Source organism: Solanum verrucosum, unplaced genomic scaffold (assembly GCF_900185275.1).
Source record: "Solanum verrucosum unplaced genomic scaffold, falcon-dt-bn FXZP01000138.1, whole genome shotgun sequence".
Taxonomy (NCBI): Eukaryota; Viridiplantae; Streptophyta; class Magnoliopsida; order Solanales; family Solanaceae; genus Solanum; species Solanum verrucosum.
Genome location: NW_026020134.1, coordinates 1,777,585 through 1,795,147, shown reverse-complemented (window position 1 = coordinate 1,795,147; position 17,563 = coordinate 1,777,585). Strand labels below are relative to the sequence as shown.

The following is a 17,563-nucleotide window of genomic DNA, read 5'->3' as shown; positions in this document are numbered from 1 at the left end:
ATTACTATCGTTCACTATATATTAAAATAGTACCAAGTAGAGTATATAACTAATACGCGTATTAATTATAGCACATTTAGATTTCAACCAAACATTATAAGTACTAAAATTTACCACTAATATCCAACCTAATACGTTCTACCAAACTAGTAAGACAGTGCATACTGTGTTGCTAATAATTATACTTGTCTAACCATAAAAACTATACTTCTTTTAGAGTAATTCTTTTGAGAAAACGATTATGGAATTTTTTTTAGGGTAAAAAACCTAATTATACAAAATTTTGTTTCTGTCTTTGCAGTTATATATGTTAGACTTTTGGGTAGTATTTTAGTGGTAGGTAAGAAAGCTACACATTAGCTTCCAGAAAGCTAAATAACAGATTTATCCCTCATCCCCTAGGGCGTAAAAACATAAGTGAGATTCTTTCATCTTTAATTTGAAGTCTCGGAATGAAAAATTGTTTAATAGAATGCGTTTTATATCTTGAGTGTATCTATTCTATTTCCGATGCAGATTTGAATTAATTGAACTAGTAGACTCTTACCTGCCTAATATGATTAAACAAAATGAAAAAAAAAAAGAAAAGAAAAGAAGATAATTTGCTGTTCTTGTTTATTTAGAATTTTTGATGTATAAGAATTTGTTTTTGTAAATGTATACTAATAAATTGACCTCTTGTTATTATCCTTCTGTCCATTTAACATCCATTATCTTATTTTTTGAGCAATAACTTGCATTGTCTACACCTATTATTGGACGTAATTTTATGAATGTTATTGAAATCTTTTCAATGTTGACACAATTAAGCATTTCTTTAGAAAATCAAAATTATAATTATATGTAATAATTAAACATTGATTCTCATGTATATATACACAGAGCCACAACGTAGAGACAAACTATTACAAAGTATTTAACTTTCATATGAAGGATATTCAATTTTGAAAACTGTCACGTCTTTTTTCATGAGCAGTTTTGGCCACATTGCAAGTATAAAACACTGAAGAGATGAAACATGTGACCATAAGATGGTAAAATAATCTAGTTATAGGCTTCTTGAGCAGTCTAGGCACATAACTCAACCGAACATCCAGAAATAGTGACCCAAGCTTGCAGATATCTACTAAACTCATTAAAAACAATGACGGGCCAAAATTTCGAAATAGTTCTTAATCTTATACAACTTTGTCAATAACGACTGAAATGTGCTGATTTTTACATATAACAACAGTTAAGGTGGCCTGACTGAAAAAAGAGAACACTACTACCTACAGCAGTAGCGTAAAGGTCCTTTTGCAGTCGACCAGAACTGCAGCTAGCGAGAAGCCAGAGACCAAAAATTCAAGAAAAAGGAAGGTGATGCAGCAAACCAGCTTAAAAATGCCATCGCTGTAGCTGACATAAATCTCGCGCAGTGGTTCACTTTGCATTTCTCAAGATCATTGCTAATAAGAACTGTTATTCCAGCTGAAGCACAGGCAGCAGCAAATGTAAGAGTAGAAGTGATCTGCACAAAAGTGGAATCATCAACCATAATGATGATCACATATTTTTATTTAAAAAAAACAGTCTACAAGTGCACCATTTGAACTTTCTTTTACAGGTGCCCCATTAAAATTCTGTAGATTGCCAATGATATGTATTAAAATTCCTTACAATAACTGAATATAAACACATTATGCTTGCAGTTGGATGTAGCAGAAAACTGACCAGATTTGTCTTATGAGTAGAAGTGATGAACCATAGTGATGATCACATATTAAAATCATTCCACAGGTGTCCCATTAAACTCAATAGGTCGCAAACAATTTGTTTAAACATAACTTATTTTAAAAATATGCATATTGCATTGGCTTACATACCCAGCTCAAAATTTTTGGAAAACGACCTAATCAAGTGTTGGAGAACTGGTGCTAGCAGTTACAATGTATCCAAATGCAAACTATGCAAAAGATGATCCAATTACTTCTCCTAACCAAATAATAATTACACACCCTTCAAGCCCAAACTAGTTCTTCTCCATATATTTCCATCCTAACTTCTGAGACCGTCTTTTAATGAGTGTCAGGGTTTCTCTAAATCTAGATGTTCTATAAATCTCAAACTTATCCCGAGCCATACCTAATATAAGTGTAACAACAACTTAACATTAGTGACAACTTGTTGGATTAACTAAATGGATTTTCTGTTTCTGTTTATTCATATCTTAGCTAAATCCATAATGATTCCTAAAGATGGAAAATCGTTTGAGATAATTTCCATGTAAGAGATTTCAAATCTACCTCATTTCTTTCTACCATATTTAATACCGCGCTAAAAGACTAAATTTGGTGATCTGTGTAGAAAATGATCAAACAACCTTCAACTTTTTTACTCCACCTTGCATAGTTGCATTCTCATACACCATCTCTAATCTTGTTGACGAGTTCTAAGTAGCAGTGTAAAATTATTCTCATAAAGTCAAATTATAATATAAAAGGTAATCTTCCACAGAGATCGGTTTCTATCAATGAACAAATTGATTTTGCACGATTATTACAACATACAAAGTGTATCCCACAAGTAGGGTCTGGGGAGGGTGGCATGTGTCTTACCCCTACCTTGTGAACATAGAGGGTTGATTCTGATAGACCCTCAGCTCAAGTAAAGCATATCAAAATCAAGTATGGAAAGAAAAAAGTTAGTGAAGAAGTCATGTAGACATTGAAGAGACTAGTAGCAACAACAAACACTCCATCATAGAGTTTCAAATTTCCGATGATACAAACAAGCTTAACACAAATCATAACGTAAACAAAGAGGGAAGGGGAAAGATTCATCAGTTTTGGTCTCTAATCCTTCAAATAGTTTGAACTGCAATGCCAAATCCTAGCAATGAGGCATTCTTCCCAAAAACTCTTATTTTCTACTTGAAATTGACTAGTTGCAACCGTAGTTATAGGGCTGAAGTAACTTTCTTTCTTCAATTCCTTCAAAATTTCACTCTCTGTCAATACAATGAACAATTAATTTTTTGTAGTTTTCAACAAGGTTGCAGTTGCAGCGCTTCTTGAAGAAGATTTTTTCTTCATGTCATTCTATGCTATCAAGTGGTACAGATAGAAAAGTTCCATTTTTTTTGTTAAGGACTTCTACCCTAGCCTAGAAAAGGAAGCTCATGCTAAGAAAGAGATCTTTACCTAATTTCATTCCAAGTTCAAGCTATTTCAAGAAGATCAAAAGTTGTGAAAATTTCTATTACCTTTCTTTCTTTGTCATAGTTATGTATTAAGTTTTGTTGGTATTATGGGAATTTGAACACCATCAAGGAATGGGCTTTTGTTGGAATAATGATACATTTTGAAGTATCAATTTGAGGTTAATCTTTCCTGTTCTATCCTATGTGAAATTCTCTTTAATATCTTATTGGGAAAAGGGGCAAATATACCCCTCAACTTCGCGATTTGAGAGTGGCACCCCTTGTCAAAAACATGGTGCATATACCTCTCACCTAATAACAAATGGTGCATAATGTTCAAAGCATTTATTGAGGTACGAGAAGGTCCTAATTAGAAGTTGTGAAACTATTTGCTACCTTTCTCTCTATCAGTTTTATGTAGTTGTAAAATTCTCTAATTGCAAGAATGGAAAGGGTTCCAAGGCCTAAAGCCTTCACTTTCCTTCTTCAATTCCTTCTAAATTTCATTCTTCACCTCTCCAATAAACAAATTGATTTTTTGCAATTTTCAACGGAATTCCTATAGTTGCAGTGCCTCAATGTCTAAGTAGGAACTTTTACCCTAGTGAAGGAAGCTCAAGTTAAGGAAGATATTTTTACCAAGTTACATTCCACTATTTCAAAGGAAGTAAATATCAAAAGTTGTAAAACTTCTTGTTACTTTTCTCTTTTTGTCCCAGATATATATTAAGCTTGTTTGTATTGTGGGGATTTGAACTTCATCATGGAACAGACTTTTGTAGGAATAATGATTAATCTTGAAGTGCAAGTTTGATGTTAATCTTTACTACTCTATTCTATGTATGATGCTCCATCAATATCTTATTTCTTGAGATATGAGGACCTTTTAGCCTTCTTTAGAAAGTGTTACATTAATGAGTTAACGTTGATGGGTTTATACCGAAAATAATTCACTTGAACGAAATGGGAATTAGCAAAATGGTTTCAAAAAGGCTAGACAAGAATGCCAACCACGTTAAGACTTTACAAGGCTTTATCAAACAAAAATGAAGTGAGAATTTCAAAGTAGCATGAAAGGCAAATGTGTATTTGATGTTTCAAAAAGGTCAGCTAGTCAGCAAATAAAATAAAGATTTCAGAGAGAAACAACAGTCCTTATAGAAGAGAAGTTCATTTAGGGTCAGTGTAAATGCCAATCAAGTCCCAGTAGGACAGCTGAACAAGTTTTGGTAGAGAAGACAGATTGATCACTGAGAACACAGAAAACAACCTCGAGGAACGAATGGTCTACATATTTGCAAAAAGATGTTTCTTACCCCATCACCAATGGCAAATAGACTGACAATTGCTACATTTCTATAACTTCTTTTCACCAAAATTGCATATACATCGGCAATAGCAAGTACGAGGCTCCATATGATCTGTAATCCAACAGCAGCTACAAGGTAGCTGAAACAAACAAGGGTTCCGAATACTGGTTAGAATCCCTTCATATAACCAATGTTGATCAATAAAAGATAATTCTATTAAAATGTCAACTGGATACAGATCCCTCAAATCTGAAGGAGTTCTAAGTATCCCAACATTGCGTCAATGTCATAATCAAAATTCAAGAGAAGCATTATGCCATATTTTAAAATTTAGAATAAATCTATTTTTCACAAACAAAATATGATCCTTTCATCAAAGCACCTTTGATTCCTTGTGATAATCCCTTCTCCAAAGGAATGCAATTGCATTTAACAATACAACATATCATATACACGAAATGGCAGAAGAAGAAGCAAATGGAGGTAAAATTAAATCCAAATCCCAGCTCTTTTCTGAAGAATATGTGTCAGGTAGATTTATTGATTAAACCAACACTAAAGTGTGCTAGAAGTAGGACAAAATAACAATATTATCTCTAACTTAATCCATTGGGTGTTTACACCGTTCATCTGATAATAAGATACCACACAAAGCATTCAGCTTACTCCTGTGTACACTAATTTAAGTATGACTCAGTTGTGAAGCTATATATGTGCTTTTATCTTTTTTAGAAGAATTTCATGATTAATCTCTTTCGGTGAATTAAAATACAGATGCAGGAAGTAGACTGCATCCAAATTAGAAGAACATTAACTACTCTGCATGAGAAACAGATAACCCATTGTTCAGATAAATTTGCATGAAACTATTGAGAGAAAGGCAGTAAAGCACATGCAACTCAAAGAGGTAAAAGTTGTCAGCAAAAGTCTCGTCTTTCCACTAAATTAATACGTCAGCAAGAAATTATGTGTAGAAGCCTGCAATCTTTTTTTAGCACCATCTTGTTATGAGAGATTATGAACCATGCAGGGAAACTATCAAACCTAAATAGGGCTACTTTCCCAATTTATTCAGATACTATTAAGATTCCACTAGAAAAGGCAACTAAGCACACCATTATTTGCATTTGGGCACGATTGGAGGACACCTAAGCGAAGTTTACTTTATCTCCTAAAATTATATCCCCATCCTCAATCACAAAATTTCAAGGTCCAGACCAGGTTGAAAGGTTAGGCTCATGCATAAAAGATAAGATAATTAAACGATAAAAAATCGGAAGGTTTAATAGTAGTAGTGATTAGTGAACACCTTCTTGCACAAAAATTGGTTGCCACTCAGCCAATTAAAGCTACATATGCTTTATCAAGAACACACACTTAGTTTATAATTGAGAAGTAGTAGAATAATCCAACAATTCTTTGTACTCGATTTTCCGAAGATTATTTAATTAATATTTATTTTCTTTTCTCATTTTGTATTTACTTATTATTTAATAATACTAATTCATCCCATTCAAATTTAGCTTTAGCTAGGCTAATAGAAGAGTAAAGTTTAATTTTATTTTATCATTTAACCAAAATAATAGGGACATTATGTAAAGACGAAATAATATAATCTATCCAAACATTATATTTATTAAGACAATACAGAAAATGACATAAATAGTCACTAACTATAGGATACACTTAATGGATTTAGTCATTTAACTATTCAAAAACTTATCAACTTTGGTACCTTAATTATACACTTACCGATTTTAGTCCTTTAATTATAACTTACCGATTTTAGTCTTTTAAGTATTCAAAACCTTATCAGGTTAATAGCTTAGGTTTATATTAACGGAAATCTTCGTGAAATTAAATCTTTAACCACAATACAATAAACAGTATTAGCATCAAAAGAGGGAAGGATACCTGAAGGCGGTGACGGAAGGGAAATCAGAGGTGGTAACCATGACACATATAGAGATAACAGCAAACACAAACTGACACAATCGTAGAAAGAGGCTTCCAAGAGTACCAGGCATGCCTTGAAAGTCCTTCATCCTCACCATCGGTGCCGCCATAGTCATCGGCGGAGCCTCCACTGGGTGCACCGCCGGTCCACTCATCATTTCTCTCTCTCTCTCTTTGTGTATCGCCGTCTGCCTTTAAACTTGGAATTATAATTCAAGACATTTGTGAGGAATTCATGAAGAGAGAGAGATAAGAACCCTAAATGGAATCGGTAAAGTTAGTATAAAGGAAGAAGGAGAGTGGAGGTTTGAAACTCTACTGACGTTTGCCTCCTTTGGAAGGAGAACAAAAGGGCAGAATAAAATACGTAGCCCTATACCTTTTTTGGACGGTGTGTGACAATTCAGCCCAAATTCATTTGGCACGTCTAATTTCTAAATTTTAATGAGGTAGGTATGAGTTATATTCTTTTATTTGATTTTATTGTTTATGTTAAATTTTACACGTTTTTTTAAAAAAATAATTAATATTTATATTATGCAAAATAATTTGGAATATAAGTAATTGATATTAAGAGTATTAATCAATAAAGTTTGGACATAACTTATTTTATGGAAAAAAAACTAATTCAAAGTTGATACAAACCTTCAACCTCGATAACTTGATTCTTTTGTAATTAAAGTTCAATCATGTACATTTATAATAGTGACAATGATATTATTGAAACTTGCTTGAACATGAATAACTTTTTTTGGTATTCTACGTGCATCCTTACGTGAATTAATACGTTCATTCTGATGCAGACTAAATTTCAAAATAATTTTTGCCATATTTTATTATCTCGTGAATATGAGTTAGAGATATATGTATATGTCCTTTCATGTAAAAACAAATTCTTTATTTGTATATCGATTCTTTTAGTAAGTATGATTAGTCATGTTGTTGTTTATGTCTAGAGTTGGAACAAATTACTATATATAATGCGTCCTCGCTTACAGATTAGTAGACATTTTTCACTAATTTTACGAACGAAAGCTTTTATTTTTCATATTTCGCATTTCTTACCTTAATTTTTAATCTATTTCTTGAAAGAAAATACTCAAATAAAAAGTTTTCAAATATTTTAAAATTATTTTTTATAAACTTATTTATAAGATGTTAAGTTTAATGTCATCATTTTTTCCTTAATACTAACTCTTTTGTATTACATTTCATGTATATAGTATAAAGAATCTTGAGATACCTCAAAGGTTAGATTGGCAAAGGAATAATCCTATACTAAACATGACTATAAAAATGTTGAAATCTATAGTGATGTTGATTGGGGTGGGTCAATAGAGGATAGCCTAGCTGTTTTTTTTTTTTTTCTTTAACATTCTTTTTATATTTGCAAAAAGTTTCTTGTTTAACTGTAGATTATTTTATTTTGCACGTAGTTTGTTCTATAATTTTATTTTTATTTTTTTAATAATAAAGACAATTTATATACCAAAGTACGAAATTATATATAGAGTATCTGGTTGTTGGACATAGTTTCATTTATCAATAGTTAAACATTTATACATGAGCTATTGTTCAAGGATAGTAATTAAGTTCTGCAATCTGACTAATTAATTTGGCCTTCAAATTATCTTGCATCACCACCATCTAAATAATTTGCCTTGAAATACTCACATGATTTCTCTTCTTGGTCTAAAAGACTCGATTGTTATTTTCCTGTCATATCATATACACTGAATCAGTGATCCTAAGTAGTTCAACATGTGCATCCTTCCTATTAACATAAGTCTATAAATTAATGTTATTTCTAAGACAAATTAATAGGAAGACCTATCAAATTAACCTAATCTATATTGAACCCTCGATATAATTATAAGTAAAAATTGGTGTTTAGCCATTGTTGAAATGCGAAGTTTCAAAGTTTGAAAATTGAATTTTCACAAATAAGTTTTGTGTCAAATGGTATTATTGCAAAAGACCCGTTATTAAGTATCCTAAAATTGAATTTTTGGGTGATTTAGTGTTATTTTTGAGATGTATTTTGTTAGAGAAAATAGCTAAATCCCCCTCCCCCTAACCTATTATCCAATTCTCAACTACACACTTATACTTTATGGTGATCATATTACCCCCTTGAAGTATTTTAAACAGAGATATTGACACCCTTAAAACGTCACTCCTCATTTTTTATTACCCAGTGTAATACTCGTGCTTACTTTTTGCAAAATCAAAAAATAAAAAAAAATCATCACCAAAATCATTCTTTTTATGCATTGTTTTTGTTTTTTCTCCACCACTGTCCAATTTCATTATCATTCTATTTATCTTCTTAACTTGCCCCATTTTTCTCTTCATTGTTCTAAGATGTCTCTTCTCCTCCAGTCATCTCCATCACCATTACACCATCATCCTTCACCTTTCTTCTATCTCTCCAATAAACTATTTTGCACAAAACCCAATTGGCATTGTTGAATTCAATAAAGTTGACATAGATATTAAATTTTTTTATGATGATATCTTATTGCCATAAAGGTCTACACTTGTTGATTTTTAATTGCCCTTCTTGATGAATCTGTAGATGAATTTTTTCTTATCAAATCTCAAATTTTAGTACCCATTTTCAATTTCAGTAAAAAAAAACTCTAACTGATACAATAATCAAAAAACAATTTCGACAAAAAGCTGTAATTTCGTCTTTTGATGTTGGACCGAAATGTTTTCCATCGAGGTGAAGAGATGGAAGAGTTATCTTTTTCTTTCTTCCGGTTATGTTGTCTTTTTTTAGAGAAAGATTTTGAATGTGTTGATAATGAAAAAGCATATTTAAAACAATGAAAAAATGAGAAGATAAAATATTGTATAGGTGTTTCTAGTAGAGTTGTCATGGCAAACTACAGTTGCACAGGTGTAATTATAAAACAAGAGAAGGGCTAGAGAGAGTGCGTGTGATTTTAGCTAATTAAATAATTTATTAATTATATAGTATCCAATTAAAAAATGACATTTGTCAAATTAACTAATTTTAATTTATTTATTTGACTCACACTTGCATTCAGGAAAGTGAACACTTGTTATGACAAGTCAACACTTAAGGGTGTCAATATTTCTGTTTAAAAGACTTCAAGGGGGGTAATAGGACTCTCTTGAAGTATTAGTGTGTAGTTGAGAATTGGATAATATGTTAGGGGGCATTTGGTTATTTTTTTTATGCATATGATGCTTGAGTTCAACCACTTCAGTTCCTACATCTTTATTCTTGTTTCATTTTGCATTGTTTGGTGCTTATTATTATTTTTTAAGTTTCATTTATTTTTTCTACTCCCTTCAATTTTAAATTTTGCTTTCTTTATATCATTTAATGTCAATATATTTAACAAGACATAAGTTTGATGAAATATTTACATGAATATGTGATATGCACAGATAGATAGTATACTTAATTAATTAAAGCGGAATGACCTGGAGACCCATGTACTTGACTCTGTTTGTCAGTTGGACCCTCCTACTCATCACTTTATCAATTGAACTCTTAAATTCGTTGAAACACAATATTTTAAACCCCTTTTTTGACTTATCATCCTATGTGACATTTTTGTCCAAAGTGCGTGTGACGCACATATTTTGGACGCATGAGAGGTTCTGAAAAGGCAATGACAACCACTTTTGACCTTTATACAATCATCTTCTTCCCCAATTATTTCAACACCATTTTGTTGATCAAATTTTGATTTCCTTATAAACTTTCACTCGCTTTTTCTTCTCCAATATTCTCCCTCCACAAAACCTTCTTCTCTTAATTTTCTGATCAAGCCCATAAATTTCAGTGTTCTTTCCTTTCATATATATATATATATATATATATATATATGAAAAAGCCGAGCAATGGTTGATGCTTCTTCTTTGAAAGAAGGAAAAAGCACATTATCAACAATAGCTGAAAAAATCATCTCTAGGAAATCAGAAAGTAGTACTAACAAAGTTCCATCAGGAGCAAAAGTTTTTTCTTCTTTTCAGGTTGGCAAACAGCACCCAAAGGAGGAAGAATATTTTGCCTTCACAAGATATATTTACAACCTCCCAGAAGAAAGCGGAGAAACATTCGGTGTCTTAGGAACAACAAGTTTGTTTCCAAGAATATCAATATTTCCTAATGGATCACCGGGCTTTACAGCTCAATTATTTGAATTCGGATATTTAGATTGGGTGTATGCAAACAATTCTTTTTCATTCGTTGAATATCTTGTTTCTGCTTCATTGAAGGTACCTCTTATGTATCTGCAAATTTCATTTAAATCGGTTTGCAATAATGCTCCCCAATGATAATCTGATGCGTCAGTAAATTTTCTTTAATTTTTTTCAAGATTAAGTCATTTACAAGAGATTTTTCTTAGGTTTTCTAAGTATCTCTTTTTATAATTTTCGTTATCCATTACAATACTATAAGGATTTTATTTTCTTGGGACTTTGATAAAATGTCTGCAAGGAGTTTTAAGGCTTATCACATTCTATGATACTAGAATAACAACCTGTTGTCAGATAGACAATGGATCTGAAGCTAGTTTAGCAAAACCCTTTTTAATAAAAAATTGGGATGTAAATAAAAATAACATCTCAATGATTGGAATTACAGGTAACAAAGAAAGACTATCACAGTCTAAGGAAAAAGTAGAAATAATTTTAGGATCAATGGAATAGAATGGAAGCATCGAGAAATATTAATACAAACAAAAGCAACAACTAACCATGTAAAAGGAATTCTAATAGATAGATTGCCCATCTACGAAGGAACTCAGTATACCTATAAAACTTTTAAAGGTAACAATTTTAGTTGTAAAAATATGGTAGATTTACCTATACAACTAGATACAATAAGTATAACAGTTCCATGTTATATTACAAATCACGAAAGTGATCAAAATCTCATCCTAGGAAATTTATTCCTAAATAGTCTTTTTTTTTTAATTAAAATTTTTCAGTCAGTGGAGCAGATTTATTGATCATAAAGACAAAAGCCCAATTCTCCAGTCCTAAAATGTGTCTCCCAAAAGAAATAAACAACAATTAAAAGATTAAAAAGAAATAAAAACCTAAACTCTATCTTTTGTTGAGCCGACCATTCATCTACTTTTCTCTTTGTCGGAAAATGTTGCATCCTTGTTGACGGGAAAGGTAATTTTCTTCTGCACCTCCATTCTTCTTCTCCTTCTTTGTAATGCTGTTGTTTTTCTTTCAGGGTATCGATCACTCCTATATTCTGAGCATATAGCCTTTTTTGATTGTGTTCATTTCCAACTGGAAAAAACTCAAAGGTTCCAGGTTCCATTTTGTTACATCGTAGATATTTCTCTAATTTTGTGTAGAATCTTGTCAACCTTGTACAAATGCTTCTGTAGATTCTATCTATTTCTTTTTTCCCCAATTGTTGTTTGCTTGATTTCATTACTGTTGATGTTGCCTATTTATTGCTCTGTTCCTTATCCTCAGATTAGGGATTTGGCTTTTGTCCATGTTAATGTGTTTTCTGACTTTACTCTGTATCTCTTGATAGTTATGATATTCCACTGTTGTTCGTGTCTCCATGACTTCATTCGCTAATGCATCCGCAACCATGTTCCCTTCTCTGTAACTGTGAATGATTTGTGATTTGAGTTGTTGTAGTTTATTCCTTATTTCCTCTATCCTTTCCACCATCTCCCATGGGACTCTCCATTGCTTTAGAATCATCCTTTTTAAACATAATGAATCAGTCTCTATTATGACTTGTTGAAAGCCATTGTCATGGAAGTAACTCAATGCCTCATAAATTGCTAGCGCTTCTGCTTCCATATTAGTTGTCATCCATATTCCCTTAGCCTTAGCAAACACTAGATCTCCTGTGTGATTTCTTAGACAAAAACCATATGAACCCATTCTTGGATATCCTCTACAGGCTCCATCAGTGTTACATTTCAGCTTTCCTTCTTCATGAGGGCTTCATGTCACCTTGTGGTAGTGCACATTTGGCCTGTAATCCTTCAGTTTGTTTAAAATGGCAGCCCACTCCCTTCTTTCCAACCTAATCCATGGGTATAGGACCTTTACCAACTTTCTAACCAAATCCTAGACTTGTTCCACCATTGTATTGTATGTAGTGTTTCCTTCATGCTTTATGTTGTTCCTTCTCTTCCAAAGTGTCCACATTATGATTGCTTGCATGGCTTGATATATCACTTTTAGTTTTGCTGGATTTTATTGTTTCCACCAAGTGATAATCTGTTGTTGTTGATGCATTCCAATAATATTTATACCTGCAAGACTAGCAAACTGCTTTCATAACGACTCTGTTAGAAAAAGATGTGACATGTTCTCCTCTTTGTTTGTTTCACAGCAACAACATCCAGAAACAATTGGAATCTTCATTCGTTTGAGGTTGTCATCTGATGCTATCTTCCTATTCCATACCCTCCATAGGAAGAAATTCACCTTAAAGGGAAGTCCCTTACACTATATATACTCATAGTCTCTTCTGCATTCCCTCTTCTGTCTCATTAAGTGCCAAGCTGATTTCACTGTGAAGCTACCTTGAGTATTTCCCATCCACCAAGGTCTATCAATTTCATTTTCTATTATAGGGGCTTTATGTTTTCCACAATATAACCAGTCATCTCCTGAGATAGTTTTGTCAATAACTTTGATTCATCCCAACTTCCTGCTATCACAAACTCACTGATATTTATTTCTTCTTCTATAAAATATAAAGCTCCCTATTTTGTCCAGTTGTCAAATCAAAAGCTTGAATTTCCTTTCTTCCCTTGCCACCATTGTTATGTTCAACCTCATCCTTGATAATATTCATTTTTTCCACAAATATGAAAATCCCTTACCTTTTGCCAATGTTGGGTGAACCTTTTTACAATATTTGTTCCACATGTATGTACTCCATAAGGAGGATATTGAAGTTCTAAAGTTCCATCATAACTTTGCAAACAAAGCTCCTGACATGTGTTGTAATGATCTGAACCCTTGGCCTCCTTCTGATTTAGGGTAGCACATATTCTCCCAGGATACCCAGTGTTTGTTCTTGGCCCCAGTAGAATTCCCCCAAAAGAATTTGTCAAACAACTTATGTAACTGGTTGATGACCCCCTATATGTGAAATTAGGATTTATCTTCCTCCAAAAGATAGAAATCTATTCTGCCATGAATAACTTCTTTTTGCCATTTTCTATACTAATCCCTCAAAATGGGACTCGTTCTTCCTTCCATAAAACATTGGGCATCCCAAGTATGTGAAAGGAAATGATCTCATTATTATTCCTGTTATCCTCCTTATTTGATAGCTCACACCTATAAGGACCTTCTCATGTAGGTATACAAAGCTCTTGTCTAGATTTATCAGTTGCCCAGACACTAACTCATATCTCCTTAGAATCTTCATCATTTTCCTCATAGACGTTGGCTGTCCAGAACATAATAGAATAGTGTCATCTGCATATGACAAGTGATTTATCTTAGGGCTCCATTTAGGCATTACATAACCCTTGAACTCCTAATCCTCAAATAATTTATTCAAACTTCTTGATAAAACTTCTGCTGCAATTATGAACAGTGTAAATGATAATGGGTCACCTTGTTTGAGTCCTCTAAAGGATTGGAAAAAACCAAAAGATTGTCCATTCACTAGCACTGAATACCAGTTATTGCTGATTAACCTGAGCACCATATCTATTATTCTTTCAGAAAAAACAAAACACCTTAAGACCTTGAGAAGATACTTCCAGGAAACTCTATCATATGCCTTTTCCATGTCTAATTTCACCACAACATTGTGGAGCTTATTCCTTCTGTGAATATCCCTAATTATTTCCTGAGCTAATAAAACATTCTCAGTGATGCTCCTCCCCCTTACAAAACCTGTTTGATTTGTAGAAATGATCTCTGGTAGAACTGATCTCATCCTCTCCTGGACCACTTTGGATATGATTTTGTTGGCAAAAGTGCTTAAGCTTATAGGTCTCAAATCATCAAAAGTTCCTATACTTTCCTTTTTAGGGATCAGTACTAGGTTGGTGTGTGTAATACCTTGATAGTTCTTGACCACAAAAAAATGCTCTGACCATGTAGGTGATATCTTTCCCAATTATACTCCAGCAACATTGGAAGAATTGTCTTGAAAATTCATCTGGTCCACTTGAACTATCTCCGTTAAGAGAAAATACCACCTATTTAACTTCTTTTTCTGTAGGTTGCCTCTCTATTTCCTCATTCTATTTTGCCTTGATCAAAGTAGGAATATTTTGTAGCAAAGAATAATCTTCTATCTCCTGATTTTCTTTGAATTGTTCTTGAAAGACAGCTACAACTTCCTCTCCAATATTCTGAGTGGTTGTAATCTGGTCACCTTGCCTGGTTGTTATCTCTGAAATAATTAGTTTTTTCCTTTTCCCTTTGACATATGAATGGAATAATTTGGTGTCCCTCTCCCCATCTTTAAACCATCTCATCCCAGCTTTCTGTTTCCAGTACTCCTCCTCAATCTTCAAATATCTTTTCAACTCTGCATTGGCTTTATTCAGATTGGACCTATTTACCTCTGATGGGGATACTTCTAGTTGGATTTCCTTCATTTTGATCACATCTTCTAGTGTGGCAATCTTTTGAAAAATGTTTCCAAAAGTTTCTTTACTCCATTTAGCTAGGTCTGACTTCAATCTTTTTATCTTAGTTTGCACTATGGTAAAAGGTGAGCCTATGGCTTCTTCCCCCAACTCTGCTCCACATGGTCCATAAACTTTTGATGTTTAGTCCAGAAGTTTAAGAATCTAAAAGGTTTGATTCCTATTTCTTGACTAGTGGAACAAGTCAGATGTAAAGGTGCATGATCTGATCCTTGTCTAATTAGATGTTGCACTTCACTGTCTGGCAGTAGCTTCATGAAATCATTGTTACCAAAGACTCTATCTAGCCTTTTGAAAATATTATCCTCATGTATTCTACCATTCCACCAAGTATAGCTGCTGCCTATGAACTTTACTTCAGTCAATGCACATGTACTTACAATGTGCAAAGTCTGTGATTTTGTTCTGTGTCACTGGAAGGCCCTCCAATTTCTCAGATTCATCCAAAATGGAGTTGAAATCTTCTCCAACAATCCAGGGATTGTTATTGTTGCATGCAATATCCTCCAAGTCATACCAAAGTTCTAGTCTTTCTATGGCACTACATCTAGCATATATAGCAGTCACTTTGAATCTTTCCCTTGTGCCCCTCAGCTTGTAACCAATTGTTAGTTGTTGTACAGTATCCTTATAGTCTTCTTCTTCCCAATTTCCATTCCAAAAACTCCATATCTTTGCTAATAGATTCACTTTAGCATTATGCATACCAAATTTTCTCTTGTAATTTTCCAGTTCATTGGGGCTTTGAAAGGTTCTAGTAGTGTTATGTAAGTGTAATGATGTCTCATGTTCAGCTCTATTAATTTCTCAAATGAATTTTGAGTCTTAACAGACCTAATGTTCCAGAATAGTATTTTGTCAATCATTGAGAGATTGAGGTGGGACCCTTCCTATTCCTTGTGTTTACATATGAAAGCACTGCTGACTGCATTACTCTTTTTTTTGTTTTTGCCTTGTAGTTGTCCTGTCTGCTCAATGGACAAATCACTTTTTCAACTTATGTCTTCTATAATATCTTCCATACTTTCATCCTCTTCTTCTTGCAACTTTTTGTCTATCTCTAATTGAGACATCTGATGAATTTTTGGTACTTTCTGTGGAGTGATCACCCATTTATTCTCTTCTTGTTCCAATCTTGCATTCTCTTTGTCCTCATATGACTCTTCCTCCCCCCCAGTGCAACTATATGTACTTCCTGATTAATCATGTTCTTTGTCTTCTCTGCTTGTGACTGGTTTGTGCTCTATTTATTTCTCTTTTTTTGTTTTAGAATTGTTGCTACTTGTAGTTCTTACCCCATACTTTTGGTTGCCTGTTATGTTTTTCTCCTCTTGCATACATTGTTCTTTGTTTGTGCCTGTTTCTAGCCTTTTGACCTGCTATGCTCATTATTATAATTATCTTCTTTCTGCTTGACATTAAAAGATTGTTCTTCATTGGTTGCCTTATCTCCACCAATATCTCCCCCTAACTTCTGCTTATTATTCATTATATCTCCTTCTCCTACACCATCTTTCTGGTTGTCATCTAGTGCACCAAATTTGTTATCTACTTTTACCAATTTGTCATTATTTTGTACATGTCTTGGGTTCCAGACCTGCTCTATTCTTCCTTTTTGGTGTTGTCTACCTCTTTTCGGATAACTTTTCTTCTTTTGTTCTTGGAATTCACACTCTTGATTCTGCCCCTTTCCTTTGTTGGCACTATCACCCCCTTTCCTTTGATTACTCATCACCCTTCTTGTATTGATATCTTCCTTTGGATTGTTCTTGTCTTTCTCCTCCTCTTCCTCTTCCTTTGGGTATAATTCTAGATGAAGGAGAAAACATTCAGTTTCATTGTGTCCCAGTAGTTTACAATTTTTGCAGTATTTTGGTACGTGATCATATTTGATGGTAATCCACTTCTCATTGATCTCTCATGTCTTCTTTCTCATTCCAATATTAATTCTCCCAGTAAATCAACCTCCACTTTAACTCTAGCACAACTTGGTCTTGTTTTATTTTTTATTGCCAGGTCCACTTGTAAAGGTTTCCCCATTGCTGCAGCTAATGAGAAAATTGCTTCTTTACCAAAAAAGTTTGGAGGAAGTGATGGGAAAGAGATCCATGCAATGACTATTGAGGTTTCTTCCTCCGGATTATATAAAGGATGAGAAGAGGAGGAAATCGATCAGATAATTTTAAATGAAGATTTACAATATGCAGTAATAGGAAAATTCTCATACGGGTGGCCTGAGATACAAGACCTAAGGAGATTAATACCAAAGCAATGCGAACTAAAGAGAGAAGTAAATATTGGATTGCTGACCAACAAATATGTTCTTATACGTGCCATCGAAATGGAGGATTATGTCACATTATTATCAAAACCACAGTTCTACATAACCCACCATCACTGGACATACCCCATGAGAACTCTTAAATGGGATCCTAAATAGTCTAGAAGACTATAGTATA

The 17,563-nt window shown here is 33.3% G+C and overlaps 1 protein-coding gene across 1 annotated transcript; it reads right to left on the bottom strand.

The window, feature by feature from the left end:
* Positions 1-1,158: 1,158 nt before the first annotated feature.
* LOC125827445 (CASP-like protein 5A1) lies at positions 1,159-6,854 on the bottom strand. The gene is made up of 4 exons (XM_049506763.1): positions 6,406-6,854; positions 4,498-4,630; positions 1,292-1,510; positions 1,159-1,259 (listed from the first exon to the last, which is right to left on the bottom strand). Exons 1-3 carry the CDS (start codon positions 6,603-6,605, stop codon positions 1,319-1,321), a joined length of 525 nt encoding a protein of 174 aa, XP_049362720.1. The 5' UTR covers positions 6,606-6,854; the 3' UTR covers positions 1,159-1,259; positions 1,292-1,318.
* Between the last annotated feature and the right edge of the window lie 10,709 nt (positions 6,855-17,563).

Coding starts and splice junctions, on each gene's coding strand:
- LOC125827445 (XM_049506763.1), bottom strand. CDS start 6,605: ATGATGAGTGGACCGGCGGTGCACCCAGTGGAGGCTCCGCCGATGACT. Junction 4,631..6,405: donor CCTTCCGTCACCGCCTTCAG/GTATCCTTCCCT, acceptor TGTTTGTTTCAG/CTACCTTGTAGCTGCTGTTG. Junction 1,511..4,497: donor TATTTGCCATTGGTGATGGG/GTAAGAAACATC, acceptor ACTTTTGTGCAG/ATCACTTCTACTCTTACATT.